Genomic DNA, 23805 nt, shown 5'->3' with positions numbered 1-23805 from the left:
GCTGCTGCCAGCCATTGCCAAGCAATTAACTATGCAAGAAGTTTAAACTCGAAAGTTTTGCAACTGCCAACCCATGCTCTTAAGCAAGCTCGCATACTTAAAACTTTCTTTGGAATACTAAGTATGCAGCCATGCGGATTTTTTCTTTGTTTTATAGTTATTTGTAAAGTCATGTTCTTCCATTCACACATACCTACATACATACTCGCTAACTCTATAAGCCAATCGAATAACATGCCTATCTACTTACTAACCAATTTACCTGTGCCTTGATGTGAACAAATGAATTTACAAATTTGTCATGCAACAACTTACCACAGTTGGGTTTGCCTCGGGTGCGTGTGTTGGCGAATTCGACTCCATGCTTGTCCACACACCAGCATACGCCGACGGAGTTGTGACACTGGGTAGGCTTATAGAAGCCCTGAACATCGCAATCCGGTGCATAGGCGCCTTAAGTACGACAAAGTAGGCGATAGAGGAATTGACAAGGGAAGCATTAAACCGTAATTAGATTTGTATGTTAAAATTATTGCGGAAGTTGAAAGTGGCTTTTTGATTAGATATATAAAATATATAAAGCACAAGCGGATAAAAAAATGTTGTAATTAAGATTAACAACTAAAAAGCATTAAAGTGTGCTTAGAAGTAAAAGGAAAATATATTTGAGAAAGTAATATAAGTAAATACAAGTATATATGTATATGTGTAAGTAGTATAACTGGAAAATTTTGAAAAAAAATTTAATAAGCTCGATTTAAAATTAATGGTAATTCGGGTTGTACATTAAATATTTAAATATTACTAAGCGTATTCGAAAGCGTCTTAAAATCTCTATGCATTTATGTACAAAGTTCTGAAAAGTGAAAGCGCCATAATGCAGTGTAAAGTGCCAAAAAGTTTAAGCTTCAAAACAATTGTTTAAAAATTTTACTAAATTTATTTTGAGTGTGCGTGCGTATTATGTATGTAGTGTAGTTAGTGGTATTTCAACAAGAGTTTTCATATATGCATATACATACCTACATAAATAGTATCTATATAAAATATAAGTTTTTTTTGCCTTTTATCCTGCACTAATTGAAAGAAGGAAATCAACACGATATCAATATTCGATCTGGGGTCTGTAACACAAAGTTTATAAATGCAACAAGTCTACAAGTTATTATACTATTTGTTAAACTTGTAACTATCAGCGAAATATTCTACACTTGTAAATGTACCTTCTACAAGCATTTGTAGATGCATTTCGATTTGCACTTTAATATACAAATTTTGAATAGCCTTGATTTTGTTATTTACAAGCTAGAGCTCTTGTTAAAAATTGACTATCCGGCTACTCGGTTAGTCGACTAGTCGATTAGCAACTTTTTTGCGGGTTGATAGTCGAATTGCAATAATTCGATTAATTGCGCGCATTCGACTAACCGCTCACTATCGAGTAGACTAACCGAAATGATTCGAATAGTGATAGTTTTTCACCAGAAATTCGACTAGTTGTTTGTGAGCGGTTAGTTGAGAAAGGCGAAAAGAATCGGTTAGTCGATTATTTTTTGAAGTCAAAATAAAAAAATATATATTTGACTAAAAATGCATATTATATTCGCGCTAAAAATTAATTTAAAAACAATATTAACAAAAAAGTTTTGATGGAGATTTTAGTAGCGTGTAATGTCTTGTAACGTGACGACAGATAAAAAAGCAGGACAAATTTTTGCATTTTGGAACTTGGAAAATTAACCTCAAATATTTCAAATACTACTTCAAATAGTGTTGATCAAGTCCGAGAGTTTTCAAATCTTGACGGTTTCGTTTAATTTTATAACATTTTGTCATGCCAAGCCAGATGGGAATGGCCATATATTTGCACCTTTCCTCAGCCATATTAAAAACCAAGGAATGAAACCGATTCAAAATAACGTTTCGGTTTGGGTTTCGGTTTTGCCAAGTGTTTCGGTTTCGGTTTTGGTTTCGTTCTTCAAAATTTATTTCGGTTTTGGTTTCGGTTTCGCTCCGGTTTCGGTTTTTCACAGAAATTTTGTTAATATTATTTAAATCACAATGTCTTAAACGTTGAGGAAAGAAAATCGAAAATTACAGTTCACTGATAATATCAACACTAGGTTCTTTCCCTAACAATCGGGACCGGATTTGGTAATTAGAGAATAAGAGAAACATTTTCTTTCAAAAATGGAACAAAGTTCAGAAGTACGGAAACGCAAAAACCCACATTTCGTGCCCACAAGTCGAGAAACAGCTGATTCGCGTTGTTCTTGTTTTTGTCACTTATACCATGTTCTGACCGACATCGGAAACATGTTTTAGTTGCTAAAACTTTTTTTTCGATTATTTATCGAAGTGGAAGTCATATTTTATCATCTTTAATACGCCATTTCGGATTTATTGTTAATTGCCTGGCCAAAGCAAAATAAGAATGAAAGTTAAAGGTTGTAAATGAAAAGAAAATGAAGGAAAAATGTTTTTTTGTTGTCGGTCAGAACACGGTATTAAATGCAAACACTTGGAAATTGAATTTTGGTTTCACAAATTTGATTTTAAGTTCATAGATTGAAAATACATCAACAGGCCATTCACTTTTCCTTAAAAGCACCAAGTAAATGCAGGCAACATGTAAACACAATACAGCTGATATGCACTTTGACACTTTATCCATTTTTACTCGGAGAAAATTTCGGGCTGTTTCGGGCAGGAAGAAGAATACACTTACGATCGAATACGCTCGAATTTTCGCTCTCTATTACCCATTTTGTTGAGTACAGGCATGATTTCTGGGCTATTTTGGGCACACGCGGGATCTCGCATTGCGTACGGGAAAGAAACTACTTAAATATAATTAATCGATTATCGATTCACAACAACAAAGTCATCAGCAGATTTTTGCGAAAGTTACCTTGCCATACTTATTTACTACTTAACAAGAATTTTAGCAAAATGTTGCTGATTTTGGTTAAATAAATCATTTATTTCAAAGAAATTTTTATTTATTTATTATTTTTGTAAATTTCTGGAAACCGATTGAAACCTGTGATTGAAATGGTTTCGGTATCGTTCCTTTTCAGGTCAAGATAACGGTTACGGTTTCGGTTTCGGTTTTGAAAAACGAAACGGTTTTAAACGGTTACGGTTTCGGTTTGGGTTTCGGTTTCATTCCTTGTTAAAAACTATTTTTATTATAAAGTACAATATATTATTAATAGCATTAACTTTGTAATGCACCTTTACGATTCGATACGATACAAGGGTTCTGGTACTCGATTCCAAAAATATCGTTTGAAAACTATCGCTTAAAAAGTATCGGTATCGAATGGAAAAGATATTGATATGGTATCGTATCGAAATTCCTTGTCCCTATTAACAAGAGCTCTATTACGAGCATTTGTTTTCGGCGGACATATAGCTCTTGCGGTGAAAAATAACACATATATTATTAATTTAATACGGCTGCAAGGCAAACAATATTGAAAAAAGTTGCATTATTAACAAAAAGTGAAAGAAAATAAAGAAATTCTATCTTCAAGCACAGTTTCACACTGTTCTTGATTCAGTCTGAACCTGAGAAAGTACTCATTCTCTCTCGATACCGATACACTTTCGGTTTTCACTTTAGGAAGCACTTGACCACATATCGACAGAAAAATGGTATGCTAACGGCAAAATACATACTTCACTCAACTGAGTCTACTACTCAGCGTTCGAGATAGGTAGAAAATTGTTTACAATTGTACAAAAAGTTCAGTAAGTACAAGTGCGCCACTTGTACCTACCTACAAGTTGCTTTGTGTTTCAAAATATCTACATACACTTGTTTAACTGTTTAAGAAACTATTATTATTTATAAAAAATAAAACTCCATTTTTGGAGGTATTTTCAAATCGGTCCAGCTCACTTTAATCTTAATAATTTTCCGAAATATTTTGGTCGAACAAAATTTGCAGAAGAAATAATACAAACGGGTCAATACAAATTGAAATCACTTGTTGAAATACCCCTTTTAATCTGTTTTTGTTCAAATATTTACTACTAGCTAACTATTTACTACTAGCCAGTGTGTGTGTGTGTGTGTGTGTCTTCGTTTAGTTTGGCGATTCTACTCTCTTGTTTTTTTTTTACATTTTCTCTATGTGTAGCAGTTAAAAAACGAGGAATTTAAAGAAATAAATCATTTCAAGAAATAAAAGTCCACCTGTACCTATCTCACCTGCAAAGTCGCCAGCGATTCTTCGTCGAACCGCGGCGCATGGGCGATCGGTCTTCTCGAAGCAACGGCACCATTCGCGCGTATTAATCGAATTGTCCTGATCAAGATCGCAAGTATCGATGAATGGTTTAATGCAGCGCTCATTCTGATCATGTTCCAAATCGTACATTTCCTGTAGCGACAAATAGCCATCGTTGTTCAAATCCAAATGACCAAACATCCATTTAGCTTCGGTCTTGCAAGCGGGTGGGAAATGCGCCTTCGATTTTTGGCTATGCTGACGGCGTTTCTTGCTGTCAGCCATTATGACAGAAAACCAATCAAGCAGGCGATTGCCGATAGCGGTCAGCTGTTGTGGTTTACATTCGGGCGATTTGGATGGGAAACCTGTTGGGAGAAGGTGAAATGAGAGATTAAGCGATTAAAAGTGCTTCGCTGGTTGTGTTAGGTTGTGCTTATACATACATACATACATACATTTGTATGTCATGTAAGTGTTTACATATGTGTGTCGAGTTGAAAAGGTCACAATTAATGCGAGAAATAATGCAAATTGTAGTATTGATTGCTGTTGGTGATTGAGTGTTGTGTGGTGCTCTACACATATATACGCAGGCACATATGTACATACATATATATATGTATGTATTTATATACATACATGCAGATTTAAGTACATATATGTATATGTATGTACCTATAAGATTGCCTCTGATTGTGATTACGTACCATTGTTCAGGCTATTTTTGTTGTATTTTTGTGGTTTCTCGATAACCTCATTATAACCACGAATTTTATGTTTATCCTCTGGATATTGGCTGTCCTGCAATGAAAAGGCATAGGACAATTTAAATCAATTAAATTTACGAAAAATGTTCTATAGATTATTTCAATAGTAATAATACTTGTGGACATGGTGAAATCATTAAACATTTATTGAGAACATATTTTAATTATCTTAAGCACGAATCAACACTTAAAATATTATCAAATATAAATAAGTAAAAAGCATGTAGCAAACTTTTCAAACGTATTGCGACTTAATTGATTGGCATATTATAGGGATTCAACCTAACTAGCTGGACTCGGTTGCGCGAGACTTCGCTACGAGTGTATTTGGTTAACTGTTATTCGAATAATTTACCGACTTTGACGGATGCGGTGTATTTATAAATATACATTATAATTTTTTTGAATTTAAATTATTATTATTTTTTTTTTAAATATAGTTCATTCAGGAACATAAGCTTAAAAGGTTTTGCATAACTCGCGAAAATTCAATTATCAATTAGAAAAATAATCAGAATCTTTAGACAATTTTTGTATATGCAGGTTTATAGCCCGTTAAATTTCGGTATTAAAGAGTTGTGTTTATTGTAATTGTTGTATTTAGAAAATAAAATTTTGCTTAAAATCCTCCGAAACAGTACTTAAAAGTTTCATTTCTTCTGACAACTAGAGGAATTTACTGCAAAACAAGTTTGCGGCCATAAATACCCGTATACTTTTGTGTATCGTTCAGGAAAAAGATAACGCGTCTTTGGTATATTTACACTAATCGCAATTTAAATGAATAAATAAAAAAATTTGTCAAAATATAACCTCTCAAATTCCATAAAAAAAAAAACGATGTAGAATAAGTTTATCCACAACGTCAACAATGGCATGCTATTCAAAATGTGAATATAGAGTTATGCGTGATAATGACTGCCTGTCAGAGAAATTCCTTGCCACTAACTCTCTGAAAGTTATCGAAACAATTGTGTATGTACATATGTACATACATATGTACAATGGAATAGAGACCACAAGTGCTGCGGTAAACGCAAAAGAGGTAAAAGAACAAGGACACGCAGAGCAGCTGTTGCAAAGGGAGGCAAATACTTTCCAATTGCTTATACTAGATATTAGAGCCACTCCTACGAAATTCATATTTACATGCTCATTTGCACTGTAAGGACATGCATTGTGTGCTAACTTGTACAACTACCATGGAAAATTCCAGCTCAATATAAGACATCGCTTGTGCTAGTGTGGCCCAACAACAGCAGCAGAAGTAGCAACTATTCGAGAAATTTCATTGTACATATATACATACATATATGTAAGTATATACATGTAAGTATATATAGACCCTTTACTGAAAAACTTAACCAGTATGCACAAATTCCAATTCACGAATTATGATTTAAGAATGAAAGTCATACCAGTTCGTTATGTACTCTAACTATACCAGTTCCTCGTAAAAAAGTAAACTATTTGGTGAAAATTCTACTTCTATTAAGCGGCGGCCTACCAGTTCGACGATTGCCAAAGTCAAAGCTAAAATTCACTTAATTCCTTAATTTCCTCACAAATGTCGGCTGTGGCGTCGAGTGAAGACTACCGATTCTGAGAGTCCTGAGATCTCAGGTACGACTTCGCTTAAAAGTGGTTAAAGCAAAGTAAATAAGTAAATTATTTCAATAAAATATAAACTAAAAATTTTAAGTTTCCTTTCAAGCATACGCATATTTGCTAAAGGCCAGTATGCAGCTCTCAAGAATAGCAAAAAAACTTTACATAAAATGATCTACAAGAAATGGCTGCGAATTTTTCTTGCGTAAAATTTTCTTGAGGCAGTACATACACACGAAAAAATGGCAATTTTTTTCTTGACCGTTTTCTTGAGAGCTGCATACTGGCCTTAAGCACCAAATAGTAACAGGAAATGTGATAAGTGGCAAAGAATACAAAAGCTTTTCATTGGAAATCTACATAAATCCAAAATGACGAATTTAGAACTAGTTCGGAACTATCAAAAAGGGATAAGAGGATTGTACGATATCGCAATGTTGCTAGATTTGATATCGCAATGTTGCTAGAAATTGACGCGTAGTACACACGGTTCTAAATTGGCTAGAACTAAACCAGTTCGGCACCAATGTACAGGATACCTATTAAAGTGGTCCAAAAATGTATGTAAAATAATAAGGTCGGATTTTTAATGCCGCCACCCCCTAGGATCGTTATATACCGAAAAAAATATACCCATATTTTTTTATTTTGAAATCAAAAAATATTTAGGGAGTGCTCAAAGCGCACAAAGTTTTCCATGTATTTTATATGGAGAAAAAACTATTTTTCGTAGAAATGGTATCAAACTCTTGAAAATCAATATTTTTCGACCGGAAGACTGTGGTTCTCTTCAGGAGGCTTCCAGTATAAATATCCAATTGTTTATTTAACCATTTCTTATGATAAAAGATTTTTTACTGGTCCCCCCCCATTGCATTTTCTAAGGGCTTTGGAGGACCTATAAAATATATTTACCATGAAAAAATTAAAAAAAAAAAACAATTTAGTATTATTACTGGGAGTCTCCTGAAGATAAGAAAAGTTTTTCGATCGATAAATATTGATTTTCAAGAATTCTACACTATTTCTACGAAAAGATGTTTTTTTCTCTATATAAAATACATGGAAAACTTTGAGCGCTTTGAGCACTCCCTAAATATTTTTTGATTTAAAAAAAAAATTGGGGTATATTTTTTTCGATATAGATCAATCCTAGGGTGTGCCGGCATTAAAACTCCGACTTTATTTTTTTGGACCACTCTAATACCTATGTATACCTAAAAGGCAGCTGTAGCGGTGCTCATTCAGTTTATCTGGAATGACTTCTAAAAGTTTTTCTTCTCCATTTCAATCAAATAATCGGTCACTTATTATTTTCACCTACGATTACACCGTGCGACGAAAACGGAAAAATTTCAAAACACACAAAAGAATCGATATACTCACGAGACTGTGTTTTTAATTTTTCACTCTGACGTCAGGATATATTTTTCAAAGGACTTCGAAATTTTATAGATATGATTACTTAAAAAAATTATAAAAAAAAATCAGTGCAATGTGGAATAACAATATGGGTACCAAATGAGAGAGAAAATTCTGTTGACTTTAAAAACAATAAAGTTTTTTAGTTTACAAGGACGAATTGGTATTGAAAATGCGCTTTTTATAAATTTTATTTGCAGGACGAAATTCGATGATGAGGTCGTGCGAATATTAGTCCTCAAACAATATTTTTTTTTAAATATTGCAAATGTTCAAGGATATTTAAGCACAAAATTTTTAAAGCACATTTTCCATACCCATTCGTACTTATGCACCAAAAAATTTATTCTGCTATAATTCTACGGAGTTTTTTCTTTTATATGATACCCTTATTATTATCCTACATTGCACCGATTTTTTTTTAAATATTTTTTTTGAAATAATCATATTTTTTAAATTTCTAAGTCTTAAAAAAAAATCCTGACGTCAGAGAAAGAAACTAACTACTATAATTTACCCATAGTTTCGCGAATATATTCATTTATTTGTGTGTAAAATTTACTGTCGGCGTTATCGTACAAAATGGTCAATGTACTCTTTCCTATACTGTCAATAGAATGCAAGGAGAATAGTTATGTTTCATACTTAGAGAAGTGACAATGTCAAAAGAGGTAAATCGTATTAGCAGACTTTAGTGACATAAAATTCGTCACTGCCAGCGAAGATTGAGCAGAAATTATCTCAAAGTCAAAACCATAACACGAACTGTTTGAGTACTGGACCAAAATCTAGTCGTGTTATTTACGAAATTGCAATTGAAAATTTTCATACATTCACAAAATAAACCGCTGATTCGTTAGAAGAGAATACGGCATTAGTTTTCCAATCATTTTCAAATTGTTTCCCGAACCCAATGTTTATAGGGAAGTTTTGATTTTAAAATTTTAGCAAATCAAATTATGATATCAAAAATGAAATACGTGGGGCGCATGTGATAGACTTTTTACAAATGATTAAATCGATCTCAAATTGTGTACTTGCGCTATAGAAATTTTTGGGTCTATCTTATATAGTTTTAGTCTTGAATGAAATTAATGAATATATGGGAAAAAATGTTTATGCTTTTTAGCCTAAATAGCATATGTATGTGAAGTTTTATGGCCGTGCCGACTTTTAGTTGAAGTTTCAGTTAATAACTTTAATCAATCGTAATCTAATAATAAGACCTTTGCAAAGATTTTAAAATCAAATCTTATAAAGGCAAATTTTATGAGAGTAGGATAAATTACTTTCTACTCTTTAGTCCTTTTATAGGAACGTGGTATATTAAAAAGTTATTTTTTTATTTTATTTTTATTTTTAAATTTGTGCAATTGCTTCAGCAAGAATGGTGGGCATAGAAATTCTCTCCTGCCTGAAGTGGTTTCCAAAGTTTCCAAATGCATTGGATGTACATACATACATATGTACATGTATAAATACTCAGGTTATATATATATATCCTTATATTTATATCCTTTTATATACACATATATTATGTGGTTTTTTATGCGGATTTGAATTTATGCGGTTTTTCAAACCATATTGTTATTAAATTTTTTTAGGCAATGCTTCTGATAATTAATTTGTGTTTACATTCTTATATAATTCATGTATTTGTGGTACTTTTTTTGGTTTTGGCTAAAATACAGAAAAAAAAAATTATTTATTTAATTACTGTTCAGTTTTACATGGAATAACATGGAAAGTGTTGAAGTGAAGAAATAAATTGTTTTGCTTTTGTTTAATATTTCCTCACTGGATTTTTTATGCGAATTTTTGAAACTTTTTACATGGACTTTTTATCTGAATTCATGCGGTTGTTGAAAATGCTAGAACGCATCCCTTGTGTTTGTATGAAAGTAAAGAACTTTTTTATGCGGTTTTTTTTTTTTATGCGGCTTTCTGAGGAACGCATATACCGCATAAAAAATGGCCTAAGTGTACATAAATACACGCATTCATATCTACAAGGATGAGTCTTACTTATAGTATGTATGCAGTAAATATGTATAAGTATGAACAATACAACACTTACCTTCTTGTAGGCGGTATACTTGAGGTACTTATAGTGTTTATTATCGTATTTGATTTCCTCCGGTGTGAATGTGAATTGCGAATTTATGTGATTGTAATGCCGATTGTTATCATCCTTATCCTATGCACATACGTATTGTATATCGATGTATATTGAGTGGATGTTGCCCGATAATGGTGATAACGGTGAACAGCGACGCAAGAAGCCAATGCAAAATATAAACAGGCGCCAGTGAGAGCGGTGAGCGGTGCGACGAAATAACGTGTTCGGAAATGTGAAAACAACGATCCACACCAGTAAACACATTAACGAAAAGCAACGAAAAATGCGGCGTCCGAATTGGAGTCGAAAGCAATCAGCGGTAGCAATGTGGCATGTGGGTGGTGGTGGTGGTGGAGGTGCGTTGGTGCGTTGGTGCGGCAGCAGTGCAAAATAAGCGAAAAGAAAAAGCAAAGAAAGCACAATGGTTTAGAGCAATAGAAAAATTTGTTGTAGTAAAAAAAGGCGAACAGGCGGCGTTGTAGAAATTGAAGTAAAATTTACGATTATTATTTATTCAGGGAATTGCACAAAAGGTACCAATTCGCTGTGCACGGCTGTGCTCAAATTTATGCTCCACCTAAATCAATATACAACTCCCAAAATGCTTTGTCCCTTATAATCAAACACGAAAATTGTATATTTACAAGTACATATGTACTATGTATGTAATTATATTTTTATATACACAAGTATGTATATACATACATATGTGCAGGACGAAGAGTATGTATGGGTCCACAGTGAAGGTTTGCTGGTTGACAAACACAACTTTGAGAATAATCCTTATTTTGACGTGTAGAAAATCTAAACTATTAATTAACTGGTATAAACTGGTGGTGACGTTTACTAGTTCGGTAACTGGTATTACCTGATGCAGAAGCTGACTAGTTTGACAATTTCGAATCCATGCAGCCAACGACGAATGAAGTATTGAAGCCAAAGTAAACCCAGCTTTTTATAAATAAAATTAGCTCTAAGCTTAGGAGGTCTGCATAAATTTTTTTTTTTTTTAATTTGTATCAACGAAACAAAATAGTTTCGGCTATTTTGATTTTGTTTATTTAATGTTTATATTTATTTTATATTTAAAATTCAAGCGCTGGTTAGGCCACATAAATAATGCTGAATTTCCACTTGGAATCAAATAGCAAAAATGACAAATGACAAAGTTGGGCTTTAAAAAATAATCATTTCATTACGTTTTACGCATTTTTTTAAATGGCATAAATTTTTTCTTATTTAAATTTTAGATAAATCCACATTTCAAACTTCAAACAAAAATTATGAAAATTGGACAAACTTTAACATTTGCACCCGAAAATTTTAAACATTCAATTCAAAATTTAATTTTCAAAAAAGTTTTGGGTATGCAGTTTCGTAGCTTATTAAATTTTAGTAGGTTAAAGTGCAAATTTCAAGAAGCTAGAAAATCGTGTTGATTTTTAATAATTTTTTTGGCTGACCGTGTTGTGCATTTCGTTTCTATGGGTGAAATTGCTTCCGTTTTTCAAAGTTAGCCACCGAAATCGAGGTATGGGCCTTCGAAGTTCGAAATTGGACCTTATGTAAAAAATATTTTTAATTATCATATGTAAACAACTAAAAAGCGGTATATAACTTTACTTAACTTTTTATACAGGTGATATAAGGGGTCAAAGGTCAGATCTTCGAAAAATTAAAAACCTTATATTTCTAAAAATTTTGAACTTATTTTTAAGTCTGTAATATAAGTTTGCATACCGTTTAAATAAGAGAAAAGATGGACTGCGTATACATATATTTTAACTTTTTTAGTTATTTACATACAATATTTAAAAATAATTTTTTAACAAATTACCTATTGCGAACTTCGAAGGCCCATATCTCGATTTTGAAAGCTAACTTCGAAAAACGGAGAAATTACTTCTTTGGTTTGGTGCAATATCCAGAAAAAAAGTAAATTTTGCCGTGTAGTGTAATGATTGGAGATTATTCGTGCTTTACGTTTCAGCATTTTTTTTTTTGAGGATTTTTGCGGGTACTTTATGATCTTTTCTTGACTTTTCCGGGATTTTGCTGAACGGTTTAAAATAAATTCAAGAGTTTCAGAATACAATTACATCGAAAAATTTCCTTTTTGGTATTTATAAATATGATTAGGCGAACTGTTTGCCCCTTATTAACCGACTTCCAAAAAAGGAGGAGGTTTTTTTTTTGGCAAAAATTTCGCCTTATTATTTTTTTTTTTTATGTATGTTACCGCATAACTTTGCACCACGTCAACCGATTTCAATAATTCTTCATGGATCATGAAATATATAGATACATATATATATATTTTTTTTAAGTCGGTTTTTTTTTGCTAAAAATTACTTGTTTTTATTACAATTTTATGGTTGTTAATTCTTCCGAGAGAATTGGCAATTTCCAGGTTTTTTCTCAAAATTTGCAATCAAAGACTATGCCAATGCCGATTTGCATAGAAGCTGCTTATCAAATACTGGGAAATTCATTTTAGCTATCTGTTGCTGTTACTCTGGTTATCAGCAACACATTTTTATACCCGAGCGCACTTGTGCACAAGGGTATATTAATTTTGTTCACATAACGGTTGTTTGTAACAGCCAAAACGAATCGAGATAGATATAGACAAATGTATACATAAATGCTCAGAATGAATAGAGAAATTGATTAAGCCATGTCTGTCTGTCTGTTCGTCCGTCCGTGTACACGATAACTCGAGCAAAAATTAAGATATCTCAATGAAATTTGGTATGTAGGTTTCCGCTAATCCAAGGTAGGTTGGTATTGAAAATGGGCGAAATCGGACTGTAACCACGCCCACTTCCCATATAACGGTAATTTCCAGAAATACGAAAACTGCGATATTTTAGTAACTACTGAAGATAATTCACTCAAAATTGATATTTATAATAAACTTTAGACAAAAAAATAAGCATATTATAAATTTTTGGAAAAGGGGCGTAGCCACGCCCACTTATGGTTACATGTGTATATCTGGTAACCGCTGCACCAATTTCTTCCAAACTTGGCACAGTTGTTGGCCTTGATACAGCAAACTAAATGGCCGAAAATTTAAAAAATCGGACAATAACCACGCCCACTTCCCATATAACGGTAATTTTCGGTAATACGAAAACTGCGATATTTTAGTAACTACTAAAGATTATTCACTCAAAATTGATATTTACAACAATTTTCAGACGAAAAATAAGAATATTATAATTTTTTGGAAAATGGGCGTAGCCACGCCCACTTATGGTTACATGTGTATATCTTGGTAACCGCTGCACCAATTTCTTCCAAACTTGGCACAGTTGTTGGCCTTGGTACGGCATACTAAATGACCGAAAATTTTTAAAATCGGATTATAACCACGCCTACATCCCATATAACGGTAATTTAGAGAAATACGAAATCTTCGGTAAATCAGTAATTATTGAAGCTAATTTATTCAAAATTGATGCTTGCAAACAATTCTTCACCAAGAAATACGTTTATGATAAAATTTTGGAAAAGGGCGTGGCACCGCCCACTTATGATCACATATATGTAGCTCGGTAACCGTTTCACCAATTTGTACCAAACTCGGTATGGTTATTGTGCTTGGTAAGGTGAAAAAACATATATTTAATACTTGCGCCGGGTATTTAATGTTCGGCTCCGCCCGAACTTAGACTTTCTTACTTGTTTTTTTTTTTTTAATTTCAATGAGCAAAATTAACCCTCAAGTTCGTTAATAATACGCATAGTACTCGTGTGTAATCGGTTAGTTACGGTTCTTACTTCTGTTATACTTTACTTACATCCATAATAGCATTAAAATTGTTGCTATTCAAAGTGTTGTCCAAATTATCGTTCGAGTTGCCCAAAATATTATTACTATTGCTGTTGTCCTTGTACATGAGTTGTTGTTGCATTTGTTGTTTCTGCTGTTGTTGTTGCTGCTGCTGTTGTTGTTCAATTGTCTTCTTATATTTGGCATTGAAAGCGCTCTGGCGCTCATTCAAACGCTGCAAGCGTTTACCATCGGTATTTTCTGGCAAATAAAAAAACAAATAAATAACCCGAGAAATTTAGTAACTGTGAATAAAGAGAGTAAATAGTATGGAGTAGTAAATTTATTAATTAAATTATTAATTGTAGTTAGTATGGAGTATTCCTTAGTTCATTAGCTGAGGTGCTTCAATGTTTCCGAAGAAATTCTTCAGTATATATTTTGTTAAATAAATGAACAGAATAATGTTCGAAGGCTGTACGGATCCTGGATATATAGAAAAGACTTTCTCAGTCACAGGTGAAAGTAAATTTTGTTGCGACCCAACAATTTTTCGAATATTTCTAAATCTATGATTCTAAATGCAATAAAAAAAATCTTTCCATTCTGAATCTTCAACCAAAGAAGCAAGTTGTTAATAAAGAAGTACATAAGAAGAAATAGTTTGTTTTCATGAAAGAAAATTTTTGCATGCGGCTCTTAATCCTTGAACCAGAAACTTATCATCGGTCGAATATAAATGAACAGTGGTATTCCATTTGGCAGTCTCTTCCACATCAGCAGCGGGTATAATTATGACTATCACCACTTGCCTGCCGAAGGTCGATCGCTATTAGAAAAACCGAACTTGAATCTTGTTGTTGTAGCAGCGTTACCACAACCCTGCATAGATGGGTGAAGTTGTCAAGGGTGACCATAGACAGCATCATCTGAGGGTAGCTCTAGAAAAATTTTAGTTCCAACTAGATCTGCCCAAAAAGAAAAGGTTGTTAGATGAGTTTGAGTTTTAGTTAGTTGGTGCCGTGAGTTTCTATCTATATGTTGGACACACGTTTGGCGTTAGATCTAGATCCAGACAGTAACTGGATTGAAACGCGTAATCATGCGATTAGAAATGCCGTAATTCATCCTCAAGCCGTCAAACGTGACACTAAAAACTGTTTTGTTATAGAAATTGATGTGCCCTCAACATTGACGTATAGTATCATGTCATGTCCTAAATAAGGTCGCTAGGGGTCAGAAGCTACGAGGAAACTTATCTACTCCCTGTAGTCAAATGTGCCAGTTTTAAACTAACTTACAACAAGTATGAACCGCATGCCCAACTAGTCAGCCAACTATATTTTTCCATGAAATGAACTGGTATTTTTAACATGGATGGGGATGTTCTACAAGATGGCAATTGTCATATTTCGGTCAGAAATATACTAGTTCATAGTAAACAAAAAAATACTAGTCCAATTATGGACCGAAACCACTACTTTTGGCGTCAAAAAATTAAATGAATTCATGCATATATGTACAATAAAAAACGTTTGATTAAGTACACTATAATATATTACACATTTTTATTTAGCAGCCTTAGATTTGCCATTAATTAGTGTTAAATTTTTTGAGTATTATATTTCAACTAGTATTTTTCCAGACTAGTTTGGGGTTTCACTGCAGGGCTACGGTTTGTTTTTTTGGTTAAGTGTTTATAGCCCGGAGGGCAGTGGTGGTGCTGTGCACTTTCCGACCGCTGCGGTGCGATATTGTCTTAGCGATAAAAACCTTGGTACTCTTCAGAGATTATATGCTAATCTAACCACTTGTCTTGGACGGCTGCCAAACTTTTGATAAGCAAATTTTCGGGTTTGATAAGATGGAGTTTTTGAAAGCATACCGGAGAATGTACTTACATATATATTTTACAAAACTTTTTTATGAATGCAGAATCGCACAGAAACAATTATTTAAGAGAGTAGAGGTGAAAAATTAACTAAAACATTTTTATTTTAACAATACCACCACTAGGTTATATTCGTGAGGAATAATTTTAAAACCGCCATTTTTAATAGCCTTAACTTGTTTGTTTGTTTGCTTTTCATTTATTGTCCTTTAATGTGGCACAATACAAACAGGATTTAATAAAGCAGCTTAGTGTCTCAGCGATAGTAAATACATATGTACATACATATTTTTTTGCTGTGCGAAGCCACACGAAATGTTTTTGCTGTACATAACTTATGTGTATACATTGGTATATATGTACATGCATAACTATATATATTTGTATATATAAACTATGTAATTAGTATCGTGTAGTAAATTTACTAACATAAAGTCACGAAAACTGTTTACTCAATATATAGTGATAGGTATGTACGATAAATTAATAGCCCATCGCGCAGTGATTGCACATATTTTCTGTAGTTTTACTATATGTACGTACATATACCTATGTAGTAATTGCATTTGCATTGCGCATTTATGTACAGTCATGTGTGTGGTGTATTCATAATATTATTTGGCCATATCAAGTTAATAACATCGATCAATTTTCATTTTACGTGAACAGTGAAAATAAATTTCACACATGACATGAGCGCTAATTTATTTGTGACGATAGAAATACTGACATACATACATATGTTCAACATGCAGATTTTGGCAACAAACAAATTTTGTTATCGGTCATTATGATTAAAGTGCACCTTATCCTAACTCCAGTGTTAGACAGAAGGACAAAATGAAGAGTTTGTTTATCATTAAGATATTATGTGAGAACTATCCCCATGCATCTTGAACAACAAAATTCTACTTTTTGATAAATATTGTGGACAGTGTTGCCAAGTTTTGAATTTGAAAAAGCACTAAAACCCAAGAAAAATCGTGTTTTTTCTTAAAAAAAAAGCACACAATTTTTTATTGAGAATTTAATGGACTTTATATGCATACAAAAATTTATTGTATGTATACCGATTCAAATGAATGAAAATTAATGTTGTTGCTTGATTGGCAGTCGAATTCATTCTGTTTTCTATAAATTAAAATACTTTCGTTCAAACGACGCGACGTAAACCATTTTGTTCTTATTCTCTAATTTCCAGCGTTGCCGTTTTGCTTAGATTTGTGCAGTTTAAATATTAATTTTTCTTCGGTTTGCTTAATTTTTTCTACAAATCCTATCTAACGAAAGTAAAAAAAATCGGAAAGTAATTTAAAATCGGACAAAACCCAGGCCCACATAACGGTAATTTTGGCAAATGCGAATTCGTCGATAAATCATTAAATACTGAAGCTAATTTATTCAAAGTTGATGCAATTATTCAAAATTGGTTAGCAGAAAATACGTTTATTATAAAATTTTGGAAAATGGGCGTGGCACCGCCCACTTATGACCCCATATGTGTATCTCGGTAAACTTTCGAGTAATTTATACCAAACTCGGTATGGTTGTTGTGCTTGCCACATAAAATCAAAACGCTGAAAATTTTTGAAATCGGACTAAAATTACGCCTACCTTTTATATAACGGTAAATTTCATAAATGTTTGAAGCTTCGATATTTCAAAATTTGAGGACGATAATTTTCACAAAATTGATACTAACAACAATCCCTTGAAAAGAAGTAACATTATTTGGAATTTTGGAAGAAATAGCAGTAGAATCACCCCTGCATGTAGCGGTATTTTTCGGAAAGGTGAAAAAAAACTATATTTAATACTTGCGCCGGGTATCTAATGTTCGGCAGAGAGCGGCAAAGGCATTGCTGATCGCCATCTTTAACATTATTTCTGCCACAGGCAGCAGCACAACTTTGGTTTGGCTGTTTTCAATAATCAGTTTTGCAAACAATACATACACAGTTATGTACATCTCAAAATGAATGCATGTCACTCATAAACTTATCAGCTTAAACGTAATTAAACTAATTAATATTATAATAAAAAAATTGTGTAAAACCTGCGTCAGTAAACCACAGGAGCAAATGAGTATAGGCGGTTAAAATCGAAACAATGCAACAAAAAATGTTGAACATAATTTACATAAAATAATTGAATGGAAAATATTTACATTGAGTGCATAAAAATGCCGGAATGCAGGATACAGCATTTAAGTGGTTGACGTTGCAGGCGCCATACAGTGGATACACGCTCTTAGCCGAGCGCAACAGCAGTGGTAATAATGAAGAGGTTGCTTATACGCCGTGACACGCATTCGAATTGGCGAGTGTAAGGTAAAAGTACATATCGGTGATTTACTAAAAGACTGTCATAACTCAAAAAACGAAATTTTTATAGCAAATGGTGGAAGTCGGTGTCTTTTTCCATTCTAAATTTATTTTTGCCGCGCATTGCAATTTTACAATCTTTTCCCTTTCTTTTGGTGAAGGGCACGTAGGGGCACTCTAGTATTTTTATTGGCAGCCCCTTTTTAAAGCTTCATATCTCAGTAGTTTTATGGCTGCCTATATTTAATATAGAGGCATTGTTATCTTCATTGCAGCCCATCTAAGTGGTGAATAGCTTTTTTGCGTTAAGTATATTCCATATTGAGCTTTCTTCGGGCTCGAACCTAATATCGCCTAGTTCGAGCGCTTTACAGTTTTGCGCTTATTACATTAGGAATAACTTTGGGATTGGATTGAAAGTATCAAGCAACGCGCAAGCGCAAAGGGCTCAATATCTGCTTATACTGCAATTTCAGAAAGCAGTTCCATAAGTAGTCACACCTTGCATGTAAAGTGTCTTTCGAAAGAAGCTTTTTGTTCTCGAAAGCCGAAATTTTTTTAATGCTTTTTGGCTGTTCACACATCGAATGAACTTCTGGAAATCTTTCTCGATAACGAAATGCAACTGTGAGCCACTTTACCGCTTGTTCATTATTTCTCTTCGTTATAATGCACGTTATTTTCAGTATAAAGAATAATTTATTATAACAAAACAATTAAATTCCGTAAAATAACAGAGGTTTACAAAGAAAAAAAGAAGCTGTCTGCATATTGAACCAAACCTCTACATCCCTATGTTAATCGACGCGGTGAATGCAAATCCGAGGTCAATTGGCCCCCATCACTTCAGGTTCGAGGTTATTTGAAGATAAAATAGGGAAAGATATCATTAAATAAAACTAAAATTCACATATATATATGTATGGGGGTTTTAGACTCGCGCTGAACCCGAATAGGAGGTCCGTTAACCTCCATAATGTCAGCTTCGAGGTCATTTGAGGGACAAATAAGACAAACAAGTTATTCAATAAAAATAAAAATAAATTTGTTTGTGTATTTTGAATTTGAATGAGGTCCCTTTATTTTTCAATGAATTTTTCCCTACTTGAGCTTCAAATGACCTCGAATCTGGCATTATGGAGGCTTACAGATCTCGAATTCGCATTCAGGAACTTTTTTATTGTAAATCTGTGAAATTAGTTAAAATCATCAGAAATCATTCAAAATTATCCGTTATTATTTTTCACAAACTCGCGAATAGTTTCACACAGCAACACACGATTAGTTTGACAGCACTTGCAGCAGAAATAAAAATTGCTAGTGCAGCACAAGTAAGTTGCAATATATATGAGTTTTCGAAATCGGTTTTCGCTCTTTCTTGACTTTTATTTCTGAAACTGGTTTCCGAAATGTGACAGAAAGGTCTTTCTGGCTGTTCACACATAAAAATAAAATTTCCCTTTCTCAATTTGACATCGAATTGCGTGGACAAGTTGGTGAAATATTGCCACGTCTGACACGCCCTTAACTCTCCTAGAAAGTTGTTTCAGTATCTAAATAAGAGAAATGGCACACTGATGGCTCAATGACCGACGAGGGTACCGGGGTAGGGTTAGTTGGGCCTAGGTTAAGATACTTGGAACCCATGGGAAAACATATGTACATATGTCTACTCTCCAGGCTGAAACATATGCCATAGAAAGAGGCGCGCTATCTTAATTGACAGCCAAGCGGCTATCCAGGCTCTCAGATCTCACCAGGTAACATCTAAATTAGTGTTGGAGTGCCTTGACAAGCTGAATACTCTTGGTCTGACCAATCAGGTTGGGGTTCTCTGGATTCCGGGACAGGTGCATAAACCCCTTTCACCGGCCCAGAGCCCTTCTGTGCCTAGGGAAAAGGGGCACGCTCTGAACTCGTTCGCGTAATACCAGGTCTAGAGCAGTCCAAAGCACTTTTAGGAATATATAATCTAAAACGCAAAGAAAAACTTAAAAATTGTTACAGAAATCCTGACAGGACACTTCCGGCTGCTTAAACTGGGAATTTACTCGCAAGAGCGATGCAGATTTTTCAGGACGGAAAACGAAACTGCATCTTAGAAGAATGTCCTGCACTGAGATGCACGAACGCAAAATGCACCTGGGTGAACATCTGATAACCAAAGGCGATTTAGGTTCCATAATCATTTTGATCGAATACTTTTGTCTCATTACTCTTTAAATGTTGCAACATCATTTCAAATGCAAATGCACCCATTTGGCTCCTAAAACCTAATGTAAGCACCAGCGGCAACTGCAAGTTTTCATTTGTAATTTCAATTTTATCAACGCAATATGCTTTGCTCTTTTTCCATTTGGCAAATTGCAAATTGCAGTGAAAGCATGTCAACTGGCGATTTACTTTTCTACAGTATTAAGACAACTTCATTTTTACAAGAGAGCTCCTTGATACACAAAAAAAAAAAAGGACTATTGAGTCCTTTACCACATACATACATAGGAATGTCTAGATAGTCACCCAGCAAGTAATTGTATATATTGGGGCCTGCCCTTCTCAAACCAATTGCTTCTTCTTGATTTCAATGCGGAGACGCTACAAGTTATTCGTCGACAAAATTTATATATGTAGCATACTAATAATGTCTGCCTTTACTTACCCTTGCATGGACAGAATCCCTTGCAGGCTATCCTTATGATTGTTGAATGTATGCAGTTGTGGTAATCCAATCTGCATAGCGATGAGTATGTACGGTTGTCGGCGCCGCATAAGAAAGTTGGCTTAGCCACCGGGCAGGGCTTACAATTGCTGAGAGAGAGCAAACGGCGGCGGACGGTAAGTGTGCGGTGTTGGTGTTGTTGGCAGCGAGGGGTAGACAACAATTGGCTCAGCATCGGAAGTGGATGGATGGATGGTAGGCATGGTTGCAACGAGATGCAACGGCACGTTCAGCAGCCACAGAGTAGCGGATAAGCGAAGAACAGCAGCAGCAGCAGTTAACCAAGCATCAGCATGAAAGTAGAATAAAAGAGAAGAGAGTTGGAAAAAGGGCAAGCGTTATTGAACAGTTGAATGTTGAATGCAGGAAATCGTTTTGGTTGTGGCACGCAAAGAGAGAGAGAGCGAGTAAGTGAATGAAGTAGTGGAAAATTAATTTCTTATGCAAATTTTAGTCCAATGGCAGGCAGCGCCAGTCAGCTGCCAGTTAACTTGAAATATTTCACACAGAAATGCATACACACAGACCATACATACATATGTACATTAGACCGTACCCAAAAAAGAAAAATAAGGATTCGTCTTCCAACTCCAGGTTTGAATTCTTTCTGCAGGGCATTTCTGAAAACAATTATTTTTTTAACCGACTTAAGGATACAATTTCTTTGTGTTCCAAAATTCATTGACCTTAAGTACCCCGTTCTAGTACTTACCCTCTAGATCTCATTTCTTATCACACTAACGTACCACCCTAATATCGGTAAATTTAACCTCACCAAAAATCATTAAACTTTTGCTAAGAAAGTGAATATGTATTTTTATTATCCTAATAGAACTATTTAGCGTAAAAAATATTCCTGAATTACTAAAAGTCGACCTCCAAGGTACGGCCAAAAAATTTATTTTTACTTAATTGCCTGTCAAAAGTACTTTAAGAGTTAGGAGTGTACGGCGAACGTTTGTTTGTTTGCTGGTAAGATGGTTCGGTCTAAAATACATATCTTCATAGTATAAATTGGGTTAGGTCGTGAAGGAATTTAGTTAATTACCCACCCTAGTTTGGAGAGCTTACTTTGAGAAGAGTTTTGCTTCTTAACAATTTGTGGCTGTGCTGCATTACCCTTAAAAATCGCACTGCCTTAAACCGAGCGATACAATTTTTTACCTAAATAAATGACTACATACACTCAATTTTAGTTGTAATAACGAATTTTTCAAGGGTACTAAATATTTGGCTAACTTTAACTTTTACCATTATTTTTGTTTTAATTTTCTGAATATATGTATGTAGCCACTTGAAAGACACCGGTATCCCTCTAGGTGTACTTCTGTCTTAAACAAAAAAAAAACACCTTCCATATAATAAATAATACTGGTAGTGTCAGAGTTACTGTCGAAATTCGACCGGTTTTCTAGTTTTTTCAAGAGCCTTGGAGAGTTTTCCTAATTTAGCACGTCGTTTAACTTATAAGGTGACTACAATTTTTTATATCTTTTTGGTCATTGGAGGACTTTGGCAGGACTTGGAATTGATCCTCCGATAATTTGATGTAACTTTGAAACCATACAAATTCTCTTCATCTACAGAAAAATGTATTCCATATGGTGTTCTTGATTTTCAAATCGGTTCTGTAGAATCGCCAAACGAACGGTGGCAATATTTATGTTAGAGTACTAATATATATAAACATGTAAATAGATATCGTAGGCGCCTTTAAGTTTGTAATAGCATCAAGACGCACACTACATGATGTCATATTTATGTAAGTACATAATTTTTTATATTATTAATTATATGTACATAGTTACCAGCGTGATAACCAGCGTGAGCTAATTTATTGAATATATTTTGAATATCAAGTGGCTTTTAAAAGTCAATAGGCTCTCTGTTAAGATCATAAAAATAATGCTATTTAACTTACCAAACAAACCATTTGGTCCTTGACAATGAAAAGAATAAACTCAAATCAAGGGCGAAAATCACTATAGGACAATGATAATAAATTTGCGATTCCTTTCATCTTGAAAAGGCGCTTTAGACGTTTTGAAAACGCATAGTGGCGTTTCCCTTTTTTTTCGTTTCGATAAAGCAATGATTTAAAGCTTTTGTCAGAAGTGAAACGTTCGGCTCCGATCTTTTGCGAGTACAAACAAACAATTGATAACACAGCCTAGTTACATGACCTTTTCAAACAAGTTCGAGATATTCGGTCAAGTTTATGAATTCCACAAATTCGAACCGAACGTTGCGCAGCTTTTTGGGATTTGTAATGAACTCTAGTTATGATCTGAATTCGAAATCAATTGGTAGCAATAAAATGCTAGTGATAGCCGCCGCATATGTAAAAGCCGAACCTCATACATATACATAATAAACCTAACTAGTAAATTGTTTTTAATCGACTTAAAAAAGGAGAAGGTTATCAATTCGTTGGAATATTTTTTTTATGTATGTAAATTTGGACCACGTCAACCAGTCTCGATAATTCTTTTTCTATCGGAAAAGTAGTGTCTACGAGGTGGCCCCATACTAATTTTGTTTAGCTCCGGTCATCGGATCCTGAATAAATTGACGGTACTCCTAAACTTTTATATAAGAATAGAAGTCGGTTGTGTTTTTTGCTTAAAAATTACTTGTTTAATTTTGGTTAGTAGTTTATAATATTTAATTTCCTATATATAATTATTTAATAACAAATAGTGATGCCCTGTACAAATACACCCACACATAAATATGTATGTACATACATACATACACAATGGAATGTTGTGAGCCCTAGCAGCTGTACACTTTTATTAAAAATTCAAATACATATGTACATATTTAGATACACTCACATTTTGGCGATTAGTTTTTCGTTTTGCCCATTCCAAAATAATCTACCATTCAAAAATAATGATAGGACACTCTTTTACTTCCCCGCATACCACCCACCA

At 33.9% G+C, this 23805-nt stretch overlaps 1 protein-coding gene across 1 annotated transcript in view; it reads right to left on the bottom strand.

The window, feature by feature from the left end:
• Positions 1-23805, bottom strand: part of LOC118750977 (proteoglycan Cow-like) — a 67993-nt gene that overhangs the window by 4293 nt on the left and 39895 nt on the right. The window contains exons 6-11 of the mRNA XM_036485734.1: positions 20810-20958; positions 13964-14196; positions 10116-10235; positions 4949-5042; positions 4220-4606; positions 316-453 (exon numbers count right to left, since the gene is read on the bottom strand). Of these exons, the coding sequence (XP_036341627.1) occupies positions 316-453; positions 4220-4606; positions 4949-5042; positions 10116-10235; positions 13964-14196; positions 20810-20958 (1121 nt within the window). The remainder of the gene's footprint in view (positions 1-315; positions 454-4219; positions 4607-4948; positions 5043-10115; positions 10236-13963; positions 14197-20809; positions 20959-23805) is intronic.

The sequence above is a fragment of the Rhagoletis pomonella genome, unplaced genomic scaffold (genome assembly GCF_013731165.1).
Source record: "Rhagoletis pomonella isolate Grant_MI unplaced genomic scaffold, Rhpom_1.0 Rhpom_scaffold_00478, whole genome shotgun sequence".
Lineage (NCBI taxonomy): Eukaryota > Metazoa > Arthropoda > Insecta > Diptera > Tephritidae > Rhagoletis > Rhagoletis pomonella.
Note: the sequence above shows the minus strand (reverse complement) of the source record. Positions and strands in the feature narration are given on the sequence as shown.